Raw genomic sequence first — 18,305 nt, forward strand, 5'->3', positions numbered from 1 at the left:
CTCCCTTCTCTCTCTCCTCCTCCCTCCTCTCTCGCCTCCTCCTCTGTCTCCTCTCTTTAAGGTCAAGGCTGATGTCAGTGCCTCCTCTTGCCCGCTCCCTCTGCTCTGAGCCTCTGTCGCTAAACACACCTCACCTCCTCCTCCCTTCACCTTTACCTCCTCCTCTTCATCACCTCCTCCCTCCTCTGCCTCACAGGTAACACATCAGTATATTCACGATGCTTTAACTCTGACAGTTGAACATTCTCAGGCCTCTTTTCACATTTGTCGCTCGCACGAGCTAAAAAGACGGGATCGTGTTTTCTGGCCGACATTTTAACGCCGCTGAAGTCGGCTACGCCCCTTTAGCAAAGAGCCACTTCCTGATTGGTCGTCCGAGAACTGAGAGTGAAACGTTATAAATCCAGAATGATGTTAAACCTGGGGAGAAAATGTAGTTCCAAATGTGGGTGTAATCCCTCATTCGTCCAGGCGTGTTCCATAGTAGAAAAAGCTTCAGTTGTAGTCATCTGGACTCAGTTTGAAAAAATAGACGTTTTGACTCTCATCCAAGAGTCATTGTCAATAAAAGAATTTAGATCGAGAACTCCGATATTTATACTGTTCTGTGGTAAGTCCAGCCCATTGGGAGGAGCCTTCCTGAAGAGGAAAGTTGTTTGTTACAACAGAAACTTACCCTCTTGGTATCTACCGAGCCTATTCAACCCTTTAATGGGCTATTAGTCTCCCCTTTGTCTTTGTGAGACCCTGGCTCAACCACCCTGAGTACCTGATTAGCATCTAAATGTCCTTGTCCTGGTCCTCTACCTTTCCAGGGGTTCAGTATACCATTATAAATAACAGGAAGATTAAACCTTAGCCCTCCATTTCTGTTTAAAGAAGGTCTTTCTTTTTTAACAAAAATAGCTTCCTTGACTCGTCTTTCAAACCATCTTTTCTCCCTGCTTAAAACCTTCACCTCACCGTCTTCAAACGAGTGATTAGAGGCTTCAAGATGGAGATGCACGGCACTCTGAGGTCCTGAACTAGTATTTCTTCTGTGCTGATAAAGCCTCTTGTGTAGAGGCTGTTTCGTCTCACTATGTAATGGGCTGGACTTACCACTGAATAGTATAAATATCGGAGTTCTCGACCTAAATTCTGTTATTGACAATGACTCTTGGATGAGAGTCGAAACGTCTATTTTTTCTAACTGAGTCCAGATGAAACAACTGAAGCTTTTTCTACTGTAGTTCCAAATGTTCAGGTTGTTATTATGACACTAGAGATTTAGAGTTTGTTGTGGTTTCTAAGTCTCGTTTGTAAGTGTGACGATAATGTGTGCGAGACTGATTTATAAAAAAAAAAGAACAAGTTAAAAAAAAGGAGTTTCATATTTGGCTGGGTTCATTATTTTAGCTTAATTTATTTATTTATTTTATTTCTTAAGTTTGGCTCCACTTTTTTAATTTGACCAGAAATATAGCTTTAATGCTAAACTTGACAGTGATAAATGAATGTATTAAAAAAAAAAAAGCTTCATCTTTGTTCACTATTTTAGCTTCATTTTTTAAATGAAAAGTTCAGCATATTTGGCTTCACTGTTTTAATACGACCATAAATATAGATTTAATGCTAAACTAAAGATCAATTTATTTCGAGCTAAATTTGACAAAGATAAATTAACTTAATCTTTTTTTAAGTTTTGCATATTTGGCTTTACTATTTTACTTTGACCATAAATATAGCTTTGATGCTAAACTAAAGCTCTGTTTCTTTAGCGCTGATCTTGACAGTGATTGGCTTATCCCACTTGTCACTCAGAGCACGATGACCAATACAAAGCGTGTTCGCCTCATAAGGCCCCGCCCACTTTAGCTTCTTCCTGCTACAGAGGAAGTGGAGAACGAGAACAGGAAAGTGATTTTCTTTCAGTTATGACACTTATAACTAGTTTCATATTAATTAGCATTTGTTTTCCGACACATTTGACGATCCTGGTACGAAGTGTGACAGAAAACTGCGACTGCTCTTACACTTTATTGGTTTTTGGGGTTTTCTTCGGTGCGACGTCCCCGTTACGTCACTCACACGTGCCATCACCGCAGTTTCTAACATTTTTTTCACCCCTCTTCCCCTTCCACCTGCCGCAGGAGCTGTCGGGCGGGGCAGGGAGTTTCTGGCTCTGTCTCACGGGCGTCAAACTGTCCTCGGACCAGAGTCCCGCGCTCTTCCACTGACGTCCCCCCCTCGCAGCCTCTCGCCCTCCTTCTCTTCGTCCCCTTCGTCCTCCCCACGACCCCACGACCCCCGACACGGGCGTCCCAAACGGCTCAAGATTCAGCCGCCGTCCCGAAGCAAAACGTGTCGCAACTGCAACTTCTTTTCCCCAACATTTCTTACTTGTTTTGTTGCCTAAAATCCTCATTTATAACTTTACGTCTCCATAACGACTCACTTATTTGGATCATACTTTCTCATTACGATTCTACATATCTTTTTTTTAACAAATTCCAGTCTCCATCTTTAATATGGTCTGTTCTGCCTCATTTTAAAGGACACATATTATGCAGAGTGGTCTTTTATGAAGCTTCTAAACATGTGATATAACGTCTCCTTTTACCCGGAGCTGTATCTAGTTTCATTTACGCTTTTTTATGACTCCTGTTCAGTACGTCCTCGCCCTCTGAGCCTCACAAAACACTCGGTTCAACATTTCCTGGTTTTGTGACATCATACGTAGCGCTCTGACATCGTCTGCGCTGTTTTTTGGACTCGTTCTGAGCTTTTCTGCCGTAAAATCACATTCATTACAACAGCGAGAATAACGTTTTTGTTTTTCTCCCTCACGGTAATCCCGCGCGCTGCCAGTAGATGGCGCGCCACAGAGCTATAAAGTAGCCTATGCGCTCAGCAGACACGTTATTAAGTTCTTAAACATGAGATGCCAAAGCAAATACTCACGAGCGCGTTTAAAGGTCAATATCACATGGAATAATGCACAATAACTGTCCTTTAACCAAGTCTAGTCGCCGCTCTTAATCGTGGCGTCAGCTTTACCAGGAGCGTTTCACGGTACGCAATCTGCTTTGTGCATCCTAAACCTATCGATTACTTCAGTGGACGTAATCTTCTTGTTTTCTGCCTCTTTTAAACACTTGTTTTGTCCGTTCTTTGTTCACGATCATCCGTTTTGTCATCGAACTTTCATCACAAAGTCAAGATCTTGTAGTTGCCACACTTTGCCTGTAGGGGTCCGTGCGCCCGCTGAACACACACACACACACAATGCTTGCCCACACGCACACCCGCTTTAGCCCCTCCCCCTTTGTACCCAAATACTCCGTCTATGCAGTCACCCCTGAAACCCTCTTAACCCAGGACTGTTGCTCTCTCTCCTCCTCAAGAGGGTCCCAAACATAGTGGGCGTGTCCTGGACCTGGCCCCACCCCTCAACGGACCCTCGGCTAAAAAGGAGGGGAAGGCCCTCACGTAGCCACGCCTCTTCCTCTTCTCTCTTCACGGGCATTTCCTATCCAATGGGACGCACACGTAGCCAAACTCTTTGAAGATGGACAGCCATATTTTTTGAGATTTTTGATTTTTCGAATTTCGAAGGCGATTTTTTTTTGTTTTTGTCGTTGTTCCGTGTGCACAGTACAAACCCGCCCACGAACTGAACTGTCTAAAAATGTACAGATGAAACTCATGTATGATACCTGTATGTTAACGATAAGACCTTATGGAATGTTGATAATTACTGATTATTGCTCAACTTTAACGTGGTTCTTCCTCATGTCTGCGTCTCTAATAGGAGTGGAGTGCACTTCACAAGTGTCTAGCCGGAATCTCCTTTTCTTGTTCCCTTGTTCCTTGTCACTCCCCGATTTGCGTCAAAATCGGCGTTCTCGCCTTTAGACACAAACTACAGCTTATTTTTGGTCTTTTTTTTACACTTACAACGGCCTAAAAACTTTGTACCACTTCAAAATGAGTCTAAAAACTAGCGAAAACATGTAACGCTAATAAATGCTAACGCTAATAAACCTGAACAGACTGATCAAACTTCAGATGTAATTCATGTTTGGTCATTAAGGCCTTTACAGATCTTTATTATCGCTTATAAATCGCTTATTATCATTTATTGCGAACTGAAGCTACAACTGACACGTTCAACCGATTCCAGGGCGTCGTGCTAACAGGCTAGCGCGACGCGACGACGCAAACTGGGCAGGCTATGCGACGCAAATCGGGCAGTGGCATTCTCCTTCCCCCCTCGTCCTCACGAACCGCTCGCCCAGTCTACGCCACCGCTCTCCCGTTTCTGTTGGGAGATTATAAAGAGCTTCCTCGTTTTCTGGCTCGTTTCCATCTCCGATCCGACCGGTGTCGCATCACGGGAGAGCGACGTCCCGTAAAAGGCGAGCGAATGTAGTCGATTATCGTTATTTTACTTTCGTATATCCGCTTTAGACGACTCAAGTGCGCTTTGCAAAAAAACACATACAAAAAAACACAAAAAAACGAGATTGAAGTGCACTTTTTTGGAACCGAGGGGGTTTTGAGACGCAGTTTGGCGTTTGTTGTGGATTGTACTTGTGGATTCGCCGTTATCCGGTTGTTAATGAGGCTAATGAGGCTGTCAAACGTGTTAACGCCGAGATACTGATCGATACTAAAATGTGGATCAAAACTATTGACTTATCTGTGGTTTTGACACCCAAACGAATCAAACAAACTGGACAAAATTAGCCTTTATTAGCGATTAGCTTTCCATCCCACTCAATCGTTCCGTTGTAAATGTCATGCGTCAGTTACACGTCCAAGTTTGTGCCAATAAATGAATTTGAGTTCATATTTTACGGGCGTTTAGCGCGCAGACGCCATTATATCGACTTCTTGGCAACCGCTAAACACGTGTAGCTTTCGTAAGAGTAGCATCTAGGAGCTAGCTCTTTGTCGAAACTACCAAGAAAGTAAAATGTATTTGTATTTCAAATGATAGTTCATTTTCTGTATTATTTAGGCTTAGTATTTGCAGTAGATAAAACTCAATCAGCCCAACACACAAGCTAACGCTAGGCTAATCCTCCAGCTAGCACAAGTCAATTCGCTCGGTTTGACGCGGTTTCCTTTACAAAGACGACACAACGTGCAGCTTTAACACAAAAACAAGACGGTTCTGGCGACATTGACAACCTCGGCGTTCCGAATCCGCAAAGTCTCAGTTTATTCTCGATGTAAAACGTGAAACGCGCCAGGGCCGGTTCTAGACGAGGGCTTTTCACTTGGGCCTCAGGGGCCCTCCAGTGGCACTTTACCCCGAACACTCTTTTGGTTTCTTTCCCACTCCGAAACGACGCTACGCTTTCTACAACGATGTATTCCCACGATTTTACGCCCAAACTCTCCAGAGATGTCAATCATAGCTTCGCTTTGCGTTCCCGCCCGTTTCACCTTTAAACCAGTCGATTTGCACACGCTTCTTTAACCCTTCGAGATCATCGGCCGACGTGGAACCGAGCGAGACCAAACCAAAGGCACGATTTGAACTCATGCGTTTCTTTTTTTTTCTCTGTCGTCGTTTTTTTCGTTCCGCGGACGATGGGAGAATGTAGCCAATTGTAGCGCATGAGTCCGCTATGCAAACCGACCCCGCCCCCTCCAGACAAACGACAACGATATTTCAATGCTGCTGGTGAACTTTTGTTACACGCGGGAAGACGAGCGACACGGGCGACACAGGCGACCACGACGACGACGACGACGACGATGGCGCGAATGTAAAAAAGTGGAGGGCGTTTTGGAGGCGGCGAAAGGCCGACACTGTGGACTGTGTGCGTGGGACGTGTGTCGGCGACGGGGCCGATGATGCTCGGGGAAAGAGGGAACCTGTATTTTTGCAATAAAGTTATTACCAATGCACCTCCCACAGGGGGCGTGACCACTGCCGCGCGTCGCTGTGTGCTTCTTCCACCAGCAGAGGGCGATATCAGGACACGCCTTAGTTTACAGAACAATTACTTTGTCAAAGCAAAATGATTGTATGTGTTAATTTACAGTGACGAGTTGGCCAGAGTGTGCCCCGCCTAAGGCCCAAAGTCACTGGGACAGGCTCCAGTCGCCCGCGACCCCACAAGGGAACAAGTGGTAGAAAATTGGTTAATAAATTTCAATATTTGTATTTTAAATAAAAAAAATAATTCAAATTCATTGTTTTGAATAAATAAAAACGTAAAATAGAGAAAAATTACATTTATCAAATCAGAAAAACGACAGGTTCATTTCAGGATTTATCTTAAATTCAAATTATTCATTGTTTTAAATCGTGTAAAATAGAAAACAATTACATTTTAATGTAATTAAACATGGATGCCTGCATCCTGGAGCCTGCACTCTGGAGCCTGCATCCTGCACTCTGGAGGCTGCATCCTGGGGACTGCACTCTGGAGGCTGCATCCTGGGGACTGCACTCTGGAGGCTGCATCCTGGGGACTGCACTCTGGAGCCTGCATCCTGGATCCTGCACTCTAGAGGCTGCATCCTGGGGACTGCACTCTGGAGGCTGCATCCTGGGGACTGCACTCTGGAGGCTGCATCCTGGGGACTGCACTCTGGAGCCTGCATCCTGGGGACTGCACTTTGAGGACTGAAAAAACGGTACTGTAATCTAAAAAGTAACTGTAATCTAAAAGTAACTGCACTCTTACTTAGTGCTTATCTCCCCTTCTCTCTCCCCCTTCTCACGCTCACTTGTCTGAGTATTAAAGCCTCTCGGCCAAAAAACTATCTTAATTGGTATGAGTGTCCAAAAAAGAGATATGAATCGACACGCTAATAATAATAATAATAATAATTTTATATATACACTTCAATAAACCCTTTGATTATATTTCATATTCACGTAATTCCTCATGTCACAGACTTTCATCATCTAAAGCTGTTTCCTGTGTGTTTGGGTGTAATTCCCACAGTCACCAGCAGATGTCACCAGTGGTCCACAGTCTGATGAGAGTTTGAGGTTCATCCGGGTACTTTGAACTTTGGTCCAGCGATGATGGAGGTTCACAGGAGCAGAGAGGAGTAAAGAGGAGCAGAGAGGAGTAAAGAGGAGCAGAGAGGAGTAAAGAGGAGCAGAGAGGAGTAAAGAGGAGCAGAGAGGAGTAAAGAGGAGTAAAGAGGAGAAAAGAGGAGTAAAGAGGAGTAAAGAGGAGAAAAGAGGAGCAGAGTAAAGAGGAGCAGAGAGGAGCAGAGAGGAGTAAAGAGGAGTAAAGAGGAGCAGAGTAAAGAGGAGCAGAGAGGAGTAAAGAGGAGAAAAGAGGAGTAAAGAGGAGCAGAGAGGAGTAAAGAGGAGAAAAGAGGAGCAGAGTAAAGAGGAGCAGAGAGGAGCAGAGAGGAGTAAAGAGGAGTAAAGAGGAGCAGAGTAAAGAGGAGCAGAGAGGAGTAAAGAGGAGCAGAGAGGAGTAAAGAGGAGAAAAGAGGAGTAAAGAGGAGCAGAGAGGAGTAAAGAGGAGAAAAGAGGAGCAGAGTAAAGAGGAGCATAGAGGTGCAGAGAGGAGTAAAGAGGAGTAAAGAGGAGCAGAGTACAGAGGAGCAGAGAGGAGTAAAGGGGAGCAGAGAGGAGTAAAGAGGAGAAAAGAGGAGCAGAGAGGAGTAAAGAGGAGCAAAGAGGAGCAGAGAGGAGTAAAGAGGAGAAAAGAGGAGCAGAGAGGAGTAAAGAGGAGCAGAGAGGAGTAAAGAGGAGAAAAGAGGAGCAGAGAGGAGTAAAGAGGAGCAGAGAGGAGTAAAGAGGAGAAAAGAGGAGCAGAGAGGAGTAAAAAAGGAGCAAAGAGGAGCAGAGAGGAGTAAAGAGGAGAAAAGAGGAGCAGAGAGGAGTAAAGAGGAGAAAAGAGGAGCAGAGAGGAGTAAAGAGGAGCAGAGAGGAGTAAAGAGGAGTAAAGAGGAGCAGAGAGGAGTAAAGAGGAGTAAGAGGAGTAAAGAGGAGCAGAGAGGAGTAAGAGGAGTAAAGAGGAGCAGAGAGGAATAAAGAGGAGTAAAGAGGAGCAGAGAGGAGCGGAGAGGCGTAAAGAGGAGCAGAGAGGAGTAAAGAGGAGGAGAGAGGAGTAAAGAGGAGTAAAGAGGAGCAGAGAGGAGTAAAGAGGAGTAAGAGGAGTAAAGAGGAGCAGAGAGGAGTAAAGAGGAGAAAAGAGGAGCAGAGTAAAGAGGAGCAGAGAGGAGCAGAGAGGAGTAAAGAGGAGTAAAGAGGAGCAGAGTAAAGAGGAGCAGAGAGGAGTAAAGAGGAGCAGAGAGGAGTAAAGAGGAGAAAAGAGGAGTAAAGAGGAGCAGAGAGGAGTAAAGAGGAGAAAAGAGGAGCAGAGTAAAGAGGAGCATAGAGGTGCAGAGAGGAGTAAAGAGGAGTAAAGAGGAGCAGAGTACAGAGGAGCAGAGAGGAGTAAAGGGGAGCAGAGAGGAGTAAAGAGGAGAAAAGAGGAGCAGAGAGGAGTAAAGAGGAGCAAAGAGGAGCAGAGAGGAGAAAAGAGGAGCAGAGAGGAGTAAAGAGGAGCAGAGAGGAGTAAAGAGGAGAAAAGAGGAGCAGAGAGGAGTAAAGAGGAGCAGAGAGGAGTAAAGAGGAGAAAAGAGGAGCAGAGAGGAGTAAAAAAGGAGCAAAGAGGAGCAGAGAGGAGTAAAGAGGAGAAAAGAGGAGCAGAGAGGAGTAAAGAGGAGAAAAGAGGAGCAGAGAGGAGTAAAGAGGAGCAGAGAGGAGTAAAGAGGAGTAAAGAGGAGCAGAGAGGAGTAAAGAGGAGTAAGAGGAGTAAAGAGGAGCAGAGAGGAGTAAGAGGAGTAAAGAGGAGCAGAGAGGAATAAAGAGGAGTAAAGAGGAGCAGAGAGGAGCGGAGAGGCGTAAAGAGGAGCAGAGAGGAGTAAAGAGGAGGAGAGAGGAGTAAAGAGGAGTAAAGAGGAGCAGAGAGGAGTAAAGAGGAGTAAGAGGAGTAAAGAGGAGCAGAGAGGAGTAAGAGGAGTAAAGAGGAGCAGAGAGGAATAAAGAGGAGTAAAGAGGAGCAGAGAGGAGCGGAGAGGCGTAAAGAGGAGCAGAGAGGAGTAAAGAGGAGGAGAGAGGAGTAAAGAGGAGCAGAGTAAAGAGGAGCAGAGAGGAGTAAAGAGCAGAGAGGAGTAAAGAGGAGGAGAGAGGAGTAAAGAGGAGCAGAGAGGAGTAAAGAGGAGGAGAGAGGAGTAAAGAGGAGCAGAGTAAAAAGAGGAGCAGAGAGGAGTAAAGAGGAGCAGAGAGGAGTAAAGAGGAGCAGAGTAAAGAGGAGCAGAGAGGAGTAAAGAGGAGTAAAGAGGAGCAGAGAGGAGTAAAGAGGAGTAAAGAGGAGCAGAGAGGAGCAGAGTAAAGAGGAGCAGAGAGGAGTAAAGAGGAGCAGAGTAAAGAGGAGCAGAGAGGAGTAAAGAGGAGCAGAGAAGAGTAAAGAGGAGCAGAGAAGAGTAAAGAGGAGCAGAGAGGAGTAAAGAGGAGAAAAGAGGAGCAGAGAGGAGTAAAGAGGAGCACAGAGGAGAAAAGAGGAGCAGAGAGGAGTAAAGATGAGCAGAGAGGAGTAAAGAGGAGAAAAGAGGAGCAGAGAGGAGTAAAGAGGAGAAAAGAGGAGCAGAGAGGAGTAAAGAGGAGCAGAGAGGAGTAAAGAGGAGCAGAGAGGAGTAAGAGGAGTAAAGAGGAGCAGAGAGGAGTAAAGAGGAGCAGAGAGGAGTAAAGAGGAGGAGAGAGGAGTAAAGAGGAGCAGAGTAAAGAGGAGCAGAGAGGAGTAAAGAGGAGCAGAGAGGAGCAGAGTAAAGAGGAGTAAAGAGGAGCAGAGAGGAGTAAAGAGGAGCAGAGAGGAGTAAAGAGGAGCAGAGAAGAGTAAAGAGGAGTAAAGAGGAGCAGAGAGGAGTGAAGAGGAGGAGAAAGGAGTAAAGAGGAGCAGAGTAAAGAGGAGCAGAGAGGAGTAAAGAGGAGCAGAGGAATAAAGAGGAGCAGAGAAGAGTAAAGAGGAGCAGAGAGGAGTAAAGAGGAGCACAGAGGAGTAAGAGGAGCAGAGAGGAATAAGAGGAGTAAAGAGGAGTAAGAGGAGTAAAGAGGAGTAAAGAGGAGTAAGAGGAGTAAGAGGAGTAAAGAGGAGTAAAGAGGAGGAGTAAGAGGAGGAGTAAGAGGAGTAAAGAGGAGTAAAGAGGAGTAAGAGGAGTAAAGAGGAGTAAAGAGGAGTAAAGAGGAGTAAGAGGAGTAAAGAGGAGTAAAGAGGAGTAAAGAGGAGTAAGAGGAGCAGAGTAAAGAGGAGCAGAGAGGAGCAGAGAGGAGTAAAGCGGAGGAGAAAGGAGTAAAGAGGAGCAGAGTAAAGAGGAGCAGAGAGGAGTAAAGAGGAGCAGAGGAATAAAGAGGAGCAGAGAAGAGTAAAGAGGAGCAGAGAGGAGTAAAGAGGAGCACAGAGGAGTAAGAGGAGCAGAGAGGAATAAGAGGAGTAAAGAGGAGTAAGAGGAGTAAGAGGAGTAAAGAGGAGTAAGAGGAGTAAAGAGGAGTAAAGAGGAGTAAGAGGAGGAGTAAAGAGGAGTAAGAGGAGTAAAGAGGAGTAAAGAGGAGTAAGAGGAGTAAAGAGGAGTAAGAGGAGTAAAGAGGAGTAAAGAGGAGTAAGAGGAGTAAGAGGAGTAAAGAGGAGTAAGAGGAGTAAAGAGGAGTAAAGAGGAGTAAAGAGGAGTAAGAGGAGTAAAGATGAGTAAGAGGAGTAAGAGGAGTAAAGAGGAGTAAGAGGAGTAAAGAGGAGTAAGAGGAGTAAGAGGAGTAAAGAGGAGTAAGAGGAGTAAAGAGGAGTAAAGAGGAGTAAGAGGAGTAAAGAGGAGTAAGAGGAGTAAAGAGGAGTAAGAGGAGTAAAGAGGAGTAAAGAGGAGTAAGAGGAGTAAAGAGGAGTAAAGAGGAGTAAAGAGGAGTAAAGAGGAGTAAGAGGAGTAAAGAGGAGTAAAGAGGAGTAAAGAGGAGTAAAGAGGAGTAAGAGGAGTAAAGAGGAGTAAAGAGGAGTAAAGAGGAGTAAAGAGGAGTAAGAGGAGTAAAGAGGAGTAAAGAGGAGTAAGAGATGTAAGAGGAGTGAGGAGGAGTAAGAGGAGCAGAGTAAAGAGGAGCAGAGAGGAGCAGAGAGGAGTAAAGAGGAGGAGAAAGGAGTAAAGAGGAGCAGAGTAAAGAGGAGCAGAGAGGAGCAGAGAGGAGTAAAGAGGAGGAGAAAGGAGTAAAGAGGAGCAGAGTAAAGAGGAGCAGAGAGGAGTAAAGAGGAGCAGAGAGGAGTAAAGAGGAGCAGAGGAATAAAGAGGAGCAGAGAAGAGCAGAGAGGAGTAAAGAGGAGGAGAAAGGAGTAAAGAGGAGCAGAGTAAAGCGGAGCAGAGAGGAGTAAAGAGGAGCACAGAGGAGTAAGAGGAGCAGAGAGGAATAAGAGGAGTAAAGAGGAGTAAGAGGAGTAAAGAGGAGTAAGAGGAGTAAAGAGGAGTAAAGAGGAGTAAAGAGGAGTAAGAGGAGGAGTAAGAGGAGGAGAAAAGAGGAGTAAGAGGAGTAAAGAGGAGTAAAGAGGAGTAAGAGGAGTAAAGAGGAGTAAGAGGAGTAAAGAGAAGTAAAGAGGAGTAAAGAGGAGTAAAGAGGAGTAAGAGGAGTAAAGAGGAGTAAAGAGGAGTAAAGAGGAGTAAAGAGGAGTAAGAGGAGTAAAGATGAGTAAGAGGAGTAAGAGGAGTAAGAGGAGTAAAGAGGAGTAAGAGGAGTAAAGAGGAGTAAGAGGAGTAAAGAGGAGTAAGAGGAGTAAGAGGAGTAAAGAGGAGTAAGAGGAGTAAGAGGAGTAAGAGGAGTAAAGAGGAGTAAGAGGAGTAAAGAGGAGTAAGAGGAGTAAAGAGGAGTAAGAGGAGTAAGAGGAGTAAAGAGGAGTAAGAGGAGTAAAGAGGAGTAAAGAGGAGTAAAGAGGAGTAAGAGGAGTAAGAGGAGTAAAGAGGAGTAAGAGGAGTAAAGAGGAGTAAAGAGGAGTAAGAGGAGTAAGAGGAGTAAGAGGAGTAAAGAGGAGTAAGAGGAGTAAAGAGGAGTAAGAGGAGTAAAGAGGAGTAAGAGGAGTAAGAGGAGTAAAGAGGAGTAAAGAGGAGTAAGAGGAGTAAGAGGAGTAAAGAGGAGTAAAGAGGAGTAAGAGGAGTAAAGATGAGTAAGAGGAGTAAGAGGAGTAAGAGGAGTAAAGAGGAGTAAGAGGAGTAAGAGGAGTAAGAGGAGTAAGAGGAGTAAAGAGGAGTAAAGAGGAGTTGTCCAGTTGATGAATGCATTTATATCGTTTATATATTATTCCCCTTGAAAATTCAGATTTGAAGTAAAAATGATATTATAAGGTTTGTTTCTTGGTTATAACAAAGTCCTTAAACATGCAGTACTATATATACATACATACTATATATACATACAGTACATAGCAGTACTTTAGAGAGCGTGAAATACAAAATGTACTTTTATCTGACAATGACATGTTTCTGCTCCAGTAAAAGGAGGAATTCTATCACATCATAAATAATATTAATACATAATAACTTTGATGATCGGTTATATTACACACACATATATTTATACATATTATTCATAACCACTTCACACAGAGGAGGAGACGACACGTGCAGATCTGACGCGTAAGAACACACACACACACACTGCCGCCGCCGCCGCCACCGCCGCCGCTGCTGCTGGTTTAAGTTTAAGTTTATTCAGATTCTAACGGAACAAATCAACGTTTCTTTCGGGCAGTGAAGTTCCTTTTGGAGACGTTCTCTTCAGAAATGAGTAAAAGAACTTGACATTTTGATTATGAACATGTTCTGGAGACAAACTTATGTGAAATTAAGAATAAACGTGTTGTTTTTGTGTATTATTATGAACTACACTCTTCAATAAAACAAGAGAGTTTGATGGAATGTATAACCTATAGATCCCTTGATTAATCGAACAAAATAACTTGACGACTAAAATAAGCCACAGCCGTAGTTATTATATTTGAACTTTTATGCTCTGAAGAGTTTGAAATATGAATGAAAAGATATGTATTTACACAGATTTAAAGCGATTCAAAGACGCAGTCGAGCAAAAACGACACATCAGTCCAAAAATAGAAAAGCTTCATAAACCAAAAGCATCATTAATAACTGTAAACATCATAGCGTAAATGACAATCATAATAACGTCACAAAAAGTGCGACAAAATTCACCTTAAATCGTCCAAACGAACTCGAAACACGGATCCACAAACTCTCTTCCCTCCGCCTCCTTTCCCGCGCTCCCGCCTCCCGCTTCCTGTTCCGGCGGTTGCCCCCGGTTACGGCGGCAGCGGGCGCCCACCGTGGTCACGCGCGCGCGGCTGCCGCACGTGCCGCCGTCCTCCACGTGCCGCGCGCGCCCCGCCCCCGCCGCTGCGTCACGGCGCGCGCTAAAAATAACCGACGGAGGAAAAGCCCGCGGGCGGGAAATAGCAACACGGTTTATTTTTACACCTCGGCAGCGACTCAACGTGACGGATCCAAAAAAACAAAAAAACAAGAGAGAAAACAGAAAAAAATCGCTCGGCGGACGATGTGAAGCGAAGAGGAAACGCAGCGCGATCCAACGTTGTTCATGAGGCGTTTTTAACACGACACGACGACTAAAGTGAAGAGCGAAAACGACTGAAACGTCAAAAGTTGAGAGAAAAAAACAAGAAAAACAGATGAAAAACCGAAAAATATCAAACCGAGGACGGAAGGGAAATTAGTTTTGAGAAGTTATGAGTGAATTCATATATTTATCCGAGTGTGTTCGTGTCGCCAAATACAAGAAAATCTATCACGACATAAAAGTTTACATTTTTTTAAATTTTCATCCCTTTTCTGGCGTTCAAACTTGGACAGATATCGCAGTGTTCAGGACCGTTTTTCACACGTTCCGTTTGTGTGAACTTGAGTCCAACTGAAATGTCTTTATGTCACTGCTTCAAAAAGTCTCCTATAAAAAATACAATATTTCATCATTTACGAGTGTTTTTATTGCACAAAAATACCATCGACTAAAAAATTCAACAGTGAAGAATTTAAGCTTTAGTTTGAGTTTTTACAAAATTATCATGTGTCAAGTTTAGTTTTAATTGGGGAAATCAAAGTTCAGGAAAATTGTCAGCGTGGATTTGTTTTTGTTTGTTTTAGGGCTCGAAATTTAAATATTGAATAAAAAAAACACTTATAAAAAAATAGCAACTAGATTTTTAATTAGCTTCAATAAAATGCGTAAAGTCACATTATTGATCCTCCCACGACAAAACCGTGCAAAAGCCACATCGGGGAAATGTCTTGCCCAAGGAACAGAAAAGCGTTACTTATACTTAATAACTCACTAAGTTACCTCGTTACTGCCCTAGAAAAATAACGTTAAGTTACTGCGTTACTTTGTGATAAACATTAGAGTACTACAAGTAATCAACATTATTGTATAACCGCAAATCACTAAATCCACTGAATTCTTCTTCCTCTGTGTCACTTCTAAACAACTCCACAAACTCCAGAGGAAGAGGAAGTGCAGATTCTACTTCCTCTGTGTCACTTCGGGAGAAAATAAAGATTAATATCACACATAAGTCTCGCTGGAGTATAAGTCGCACCGCGGCCAAAACGACGAAAAAAAGTGCGAGTTATGATCCGGAAAACGCGGTAAATGGAGCGTTTACAAATGGACGTCAGTGACAGGCGAGTTGTCTTGACGATCGCTTTCACAGCAGGAGTTCGGACACAAGCACAGAGCGAGAAAAGACTTATCACACATATTTCACATTTCTGGAGTTATTCATCATCGCCGCGTTGAACCTGAGCTCACTCTTTGAATACTTTGCACTTTTCCCCTAGTGTTTGTTTTCCCTCTGACCTTGGCGAGCTGCACGGAGCGCCCCCCCGCACGGAGCGCCACCCCCGCACGGAGCGCCACCCCCGCACGGAGCGCCGCCCCCGCACGGAGCGCCACCCCCGCACGGAGCGCCGCCCCCGCACGGAGCGCCACCCCCGCACGGAGCGCCCCCCCCGCACGGAGCGCCGCCCCCGCACACAGAGCGCCGCCCCCGCACGGAGCGCCACCCCCGCACGGAGCGCCCCCCCCGCACGGAGCGCCCCCCCCCGCACGGAGCGCCACCCCCGCACGGAGCGCCGCCCCCGCACGGAGCGCCGCCCCCGCACGGAGCGCCACCCCCGCACGGAGCGCCCCCCCCGCACGGAGCGCCGCCCCCGCACACAGAGCGCCGCCCCCGCACACAGAGCGCCGCCCCCGCACACAGAGCGCCGCCCCCGCACGGCGGCCTCGCCAACACATGTCTGAGCGCCGCGTCTGAACATCTCAAAGAACACGGGAGCCACGGCGACGACGCGAGGACAAACGGCTCGTTCTGACTCTCGTTTTATGTCCTTTTCCCGCGGAACAAGAAGCGGCCGCCGAACGTCACCGACTCATGTGTTTTAATCGTATTTTCCTCTGTAAAAATACAATAAAAGGACATTTAAATGAACTATATTTGTATATTTTTATAGCATTTGCAGCAGATGTAGTTGTTTGAGCGTTGTATTATCAGTTGTGTTTAATCGTATCATATTTTTTATCTGTTTTTAGCACACATGCACAGTCACTTTACTTACTTTACATGTGTACTTTCCTTGTAATACTGTAGTGAATACTCTTACAGTGAAGTAAAAGTACACGTTGCCTTCTAAAGTACACATTTAGACACTTACTCCAGCTACATCATGAGCTGAAGGTAATAATCATTTGATAGTTTAGTCATGGACTTTAGCTACACAATATGGATCACGTGGCTCCGGTGCCGACAGAGGCTGGTCGCCATGGAAACCCGGGCCGACCCACAAAAGGCACGGTCCCTCTCTCGCCGTTCACGATCGTCTAATTCATTAAAAAGCCTCTCCGTCCGCACGTTCCAATAAAAAGGGAGCGGTTGATTGGCGTTTTTGTGAGAAGTGGATCGGTCGCCATGGCGATGATCGACAGAGAAACAGCCCAAATGGGACGGTGATGGTAACGTACAGCGATAGGCTCAGCTGGTGGTGTGAAAGTTAAGTTAGATATGACACAAGCCAATTATAACGGGACGATTTTAGGACGAAATGCCCAAAACTGATGATAAATAATGATGCTTAAAGGAGTGTCTGCGTCACATTTCAAGTTAAATCAACTATAAAAAGACAAAATATAAGGTAAAAAGAATAAAAGAGGCCAGTTTGAGGATGTTTTTTAGTTTTTTTCATCACCCAAAATATCATCATAACGTAATGTGCACAGAACTAGACCAGGTTTAACACAGAGCTCAACTATTACGTCACATCCGTCAAATTATGGTGATTTTCTTTCTTTTTCAAGCATTAAAGCGCCCCCTACAGGTCGTCCGACTCATAACGCAGTTCAGCTAAATATATTTAGAATTTTGCTAAAATTAAAGCCATTTTTTATCACAGCACAGCACATTTCTTAGGTGTATAATTTCACTTCCTGTTTGAAATGGGTGACATCACAGTGGGAAATTACCCAGCAACCACTGGGCAAAACTCATCTAATTTAACCATTTTTTTTATTTGACAAATACAAATATATGAGAGCGACTTTATTTTGTTGAATTCATGTTTAGAGAGTCAAATAATGTGTTTTTTTGGTGTAATTTACGCATAAACTTGGTGTGATGTCACTTCCTGTCATTTTCCACAGATTTTTCTACAGAAGTTTTCTCCACAAATACCTGCTCGATCATTGTAAAACTGCAACTTATAAGTACAACAGGTATAAATACACCAAAGTGAAAATTAGAAAATGGTAAAAACCTGTTATAAGCACTTTAAAGTACAGATACAAGCTGCTTTTACGGTCCATAGCGTTTCATCCTCCGTAAACAGGAAGTGCGCCGTTAGCCGTTAGCATTGTAGTTGTCGTTCAGTCACCGTTTTACTTCTCGTGTTGTGAAATGTCACGATCGTACAATGTTAATGTATTCTTCTTTCTCTTTGAATAAAAAAAACAATAATACACGTTGTACTTGGCTCAGGTCAATACGTTCGGTCTCTGAAAGTCGTGAAAAGTGCTTCGAACGATCAAAGTCATCGCGGTGAAAAACAGGATGGAACTGTTTAAAACGTTTCTCATGTTTTTGAGACAAATCAGGTACAGTTTTGTGCCTAGTTCTTTATTTCATGTGCAAACAGCGCCACCTGCACATGAGAGTCAGTAAGTGTGACTTCCTGGTTGGTTGAGCAGGTGTGACATAGACGTCCCTCTTTACGCGGGACAGTCCCAGTCCTGTGTCCCCATGTGCAGCAAATGTGTCCAAAACCATTGATTTGTCACAATTTTATACAGGAAATGTCCCAGTTATCCCAATTTCGACCACTTTAAGACCCACCAACAGTAATGGGAGGAATATGTAGTTGTTTTTTTGTCCAAAACAGAGCAAATTTGGCTTTAGAAAAACCAGAAGACACAAAAATGCACTAAAAGTCTGATGTGAGCAGTGTAAGAGGTGTGATTGAGCCATGAATGGACCGAGTGCATCAAAATGTACTTAATTACTTGCGCTTTTCACACTTTATTAATATCCCCCTCACAACCCGGGTGTGTCCCAGTTTTTTTATTTGAAAATCTGTTCACCCTGGACATGGGAAGAGGTCATTCCACCGCTTTTAGCAACCATAATGTAACAATGAAACAGTTGAGATTTGACAAATAACACCTTTTATTTTGTCAAACGATCGTCGAAACTGTCAGAATATTGTGTCCGGATTCATCAGGTGGGGTCAGCAGGTGAGTAACAGGCCTCAGGACAAAAGTTGTCTCACTCTGTTGTTCCATTCCCTTGATGCATTCCTCTTGAAGAGCTTTTGTCTGTGGCATTTCAAAGGTCCACAGCCGGCTCCAAGGACACAGAGACACGGAAACGCTGTTTTTCAAGGTCATTTCAAGCGTCATTGAACTTGTGGATTTGTCGCCATAATGTGAAAAACTTTCAGCAAATCAATAACAGCAGAGACGAGCGCCTTTTGTCCACGAAACATCCACATGAGGAAACTAACTCACAGTCTGTAACATCCAAGCGCAACAATGGAACGACAGCGATTTTCAGCAACGTCGAGACACCGGTTGAAGCTGAAATTAAATACGAAAACCACTCTGCACGAGGCAAAGTCGGAATGGTCCATCTATTACGGCCGTTATGAAACCAGCTCGTGGCGGCGCTGTGTTTGTACATGTGAATGAGCCTGAACCAGAGGAGGAGCGTTAACCCCTAATCTGTCACCGTAATGAACCATGTCGACTCCAT

At 44.5% G+C, this 18,305-nt stretch overlaps 1 protein-coding gene across 1 annotated transcript in view; it reads left to right on the top strand.

The window, feature by feature from the left end:
• The window catches only part of LOC140369451 (uncharacterized), a 48,964-nt gene extending 43,037 nt beyond the window's left edge, over positions 1–5,927 (top strand). Inside the window, exon 12 of the mRNA XM_072456797.1 lies at positions 2,133–5,927. Coding sequence (XP_072312898.1) covers positions 2,133–2,219 — 87 coding nt within the window. The 3' untranslated portion in view covers positions 2,220–5,927. The remainder of the gene's footprint in view (positions 1–2,132) is intronic.
• The last annotated feature ends 12,378 nt before the right edge of the window (positions 5,928–18,305 follow it).

Source organism: Eucyclogobius newberryi, unplaced genomic scaffold (assembly GCF_026437365.1).
Source record: "Eucyclogobius newberryi isolate DKJ021-1_F unplaced genomic scaffold, fEucNew1.0.hap1 SCAF_20, whole genome shotgun sequence".
NCBI classification, from domain to species: Eukaryota; Metazoa; Chordata; class Actinopteri; order Gobiiformes; family Gobiidae; genus Eucyclogobius; species Eucyclogobius newberryi.